General features: G+C 41.8%; 1 protein-coding gene across 1 annotated transcript; it reads left to right on the top strand.

Annotated features, from left to right (window-relative positions):
- Positions 1-166: 166 nt before the first annotated feature.
- On the top strand, positions 167-3047 carry BEX4 (brain expressed X-linked 4). Its single transcript, XM_023742869.1, has one exon. The coding sequence runs from the start codon at positions 244-246 to the stop codon at positions 604-606; it is 363 nt and encodes a 120-aa protein (XP_023598637.1). The 5' UTR covers positions 167-243; the 3' UTR covers positions 607-3047.
- The last annotated feature ends 571 nt before the right edge of the window (positions 3048-3618 follow it).

Raw genomic sequence — 3618 nt, 5'->3', positions numbered from 1 at the left:
TTTCGTGTCTGCAGATGCCTGGCCAAGGAGCGGCAGGAAAAATGGTGGGCTTGGGGGAGGGAGGGGAGAGGACTGGGAGCCCCCTAGAGGGCGCCCTAGTCGCTTGGATGGGAAAAATGAAATTAAACCTTTGAATATCCAGGGCTCTGAATGGTAAAAGGTGCATAGTAGGGCCTCTGTCCTCGGTGCTGATCTGTCCAGGAAGCATTCAGTCCCTTCTCTCGCCTTTGTGTCCTAGGAGTAATGAAGTCCAAAGAGAAACAAGCGAGAAAAAATCTCAACGTGGAAAATAACCTCCAGGAAAATGAAGGAGGGGAGCAGGCCCCTGTGAAGAATGGAGAGGAGGCCCGCCCTTTGGGAGGGGGTGAAGGCCGGGAGCCTGGAGGAAATGTCAAGCGGGGGCGGGTTTGGCGACTTGCCCCTGATTTTCGATGGGGCATACCTAATAGGCATACTGATCACAGTGAAGTGGGAGATGATGTAGAAAGGTTCACAGAGCAGATGATGGAAATCAGGAGAAAGATTAGGGAGCAGCAGGTGAGGCATTATATGTGCCCCCAAATCCCTGAACCTGACAATCATGATGACTTTTGCCTTATACCTTGAATACTACGTACGGTTTTCCCTGAGGTTAATAATGTGGCTTCTGCTTTACAACTTGTGTTGCTGTGATTTAGTTTTGCTGTCAACCTTTTGGTGTTTCCACTTACCAGTTTCTAATTGAATATTGTGTCAGTCTGCAAGTGTCTGTCTGCAGGGCAATTTCACCCGTTTTTAGGAAAAGATATAAATTTCATATTGTGAAATTAATAGTTTAAAAGGCAGTCTATATCCCATCATCTTCCTCTTCCATTCCAGTTCTTATTTTTTGTTAATGTTGCCTTTCTTCTCCCTGTTACATGGACTCAAAATCTCAGTTGTCTTTGACTATTTTTTGCTTGTCTCCAACCAGTCAGTAAGGAAGTTTCTACTCATAATTCAACATCTGATAATCATTTTAAGAATGTATGTCCTAGTGTTTTTAAAGAGTGCTAGTCCACCATCTGCATAAAAACACCAACATCTGGGGACCTTTTTGAGAATGTACCTCTGGCACCCATCCTCTAGACTCACAGAGTGGGACTCCAGAATTTCCATTTTTAACAAGTTCCCCAGGAAATTCTGATGTACATCAAATTCTGAGAACCACTGGTGTGTATATATATCAGTATACATATGTGTGTAGATTGTGTCCTATTAAGTGTAAATAATAAAGTAAGTAGAATAGCAAGAATGAATATCTAAATTCAATGGGCAAAACATTCAACAGGAAAAGTATAAGACGTTCAAATAGACTGCCCATAGGAGTGGTTGGGATAGTGACAAACTGGAGGGTGTACACTGTGCAGGACGGTGTGTCGGAAGGCCACATACAGTCAGAGGGATCTAGAGTTCATGGCCCATGTCAGCACTATGCCCTGCATCTCATTTTATCCTTATCACAATCTGTAAGGGCTGTATTCTCCCCCTTTACAGATGAGTGCACTGGGGTTTAGAGATGTTAAAAGTACGTGGACTACCTCCTGCTGTGTACCTTGGGAGGAGGAATCAGGCCTACCTCATTTTCTGTGGGACCTTGTCATCTGCAGATGCAGAATACCTGACTTTTATAACTGTGGACAAGCTGAGGAAGGTCAAAGACTGCAAGATTGAGGCTGAGAATGAATTAACTGTGTTTTTCTATATTTCCAGTACTGGCGGGGGATGGGGGGCACCCGATGCTTTTGAGTCGATTCTGACTCATAGTGACCCTATAGGAGGACAGAGTAGAACTGCCCCATAGGGTTTCCAAGGAGCACCTGTTGGATTTGAACTGCCTACTTTTGGGTTAGCAGCTGAGCTCTTAACCACTGCACCACTAGGGCTCCATTTCCAGTGCAGGCACTTCCATTTTTTGAACATTAGAGCAGATAAAACTCTTAAAGACCCTCCAGTCTAGTGTTCTTCAAAATTCTGGTCACCACCCATTATGGTTTGTGAAATTAATTCTGTGGGTCATAACTAGCAATTAAAACAACAACGAAAACATGTCAGAGTCCATCACCCATGGGTAGTGTTAATAAATCTTTTGAGAAACTTGTTTAAGTTTTAAACATGGTTTCCGTAGAAAATATATTTCTCACTGTGGGTCACAGTCAAAAATTTGAAAGTCACTTCTTCAGTCCAAACTTCTTTTCACAGATAAGGAACAGGAGTAGGAAAGTGATTTTCCCAAGGTCACATGGCCAGTTAGTGGCAGAGCTGGGACCACCTAGCTCGGGGTGCTTGTCTCCTCACCACAGTGCCTCCACATGGCATTATTTGGAAATTTTGACAGCATGCACTGATTGCCAGTTGATGTATATGAACAAACTTGTCCAGCTTATTTTTACAAAATCTCTGAGATTGTTTATTTGATGTTTATATTATTTAATCATCTGAATCCCTGCATGTTCAACTGGGAAACATATTTAAGGATAACTCTGTGCCCCTTATGAAATTTGGAGCTGCAATGATCTCTCACCTGTCTAGAGGAAGGGGATGATGGAGAGTCTGATCTGAAAATGCATGGTGGGAACTCAGGCACTTCATAAAGGCCAGCTGGTTGAGTGACGTTTATGAATGACCTTTTGGCTCCTGGGTTATGGAATGACTTCTTAAACCTGCCAGAAGCAGGGTTCAGTCTGTTGTCCCTGTCTTTATGTTCCTCTAAGGGTATTTGTGTAATCTAGCACCTCATGCTTGCATATCACCAAATTTGTCAGCTTTGATGCTAGATTCTTATTCAGCCTCCTTTTCTTCTGGAGGGATGACTAGATCTCTCTGCCGCTTCTCAACTTTTTATTTTGAAAAAAAGTTAAACCTACAAGAAGTTTGAAGAGTAATAAACACACACACACTCAATCCCTTCATCTAGATTAGATTCACCAATTAATATTTTGCCAATTGCCTTATTTCTGTCTTGAGATTATATATATATATATGTATATATTTCTTTTATTGCTGAACTATTTTAAAGCCAGGAGCCGTGGTGGCGCAGTGGTTAAAGCACTCGGCCGCTAACTGAAGATTTGGAGGTTCAAACCCAGCTGCTCCGTGGGAGAAAGATGTGGCAGTCTGCTCCTGTAAAGATTTACAGCCTTGGAAACCCTGTGGGGGCAGTTCTGCTCTGTTCTGTAAGGTCTCTATGAGTCATAATCAACTTGACGGCAACAAGTATTTTAAAGTTTATTGTAGGTATCATAATACTGAAGCATTTTATCTCCTAACAGCAAGGTCACTCTCCTAAACAACCACAATACGATGATTACATTCAGGAAATTTAGTACTGATATAATACTATTAACCAATGTACAGTACTCATTCAAACGTTGCATTTAGTTGGTATGTCATTTAATCTAGAACAGTTTTCTAGCTTTCTTCTTTCTTTCATGGCATTGATACTTTGGTGAGGATATGGAGCAACTGAAAGTCTCATACATTGCTGGTATGAGTATAAAATGCTACAGCCACTTTGAAAACCTGGTAATTTTCTAAAAAATTAAATATTCACCTTTCCTATGACCCAGCAGTTCTTGTCGTAGGTATTTACCCAAGAGA

Source organism: Trichechus manatus, unplaced genomic scaffold, assembly GCF_000243295.1.
Source record: "Trichechus manatus latirostris isolate Lorelei unplaced genomic scaffold, TriManLat1.0 scaffold00221, whole genome shotgun sequence".
NCBI lineage: Eukaryota > Metazoa > Chordata > Mammalia > Sirenia > Trichechidae > Trichechus > Trichechus manatus.
The sequence above is the reverse complement of the archived record's forward strand: the minus strand, read 5'-3'. Positions and strand labels throughout refer to the sequence as shown.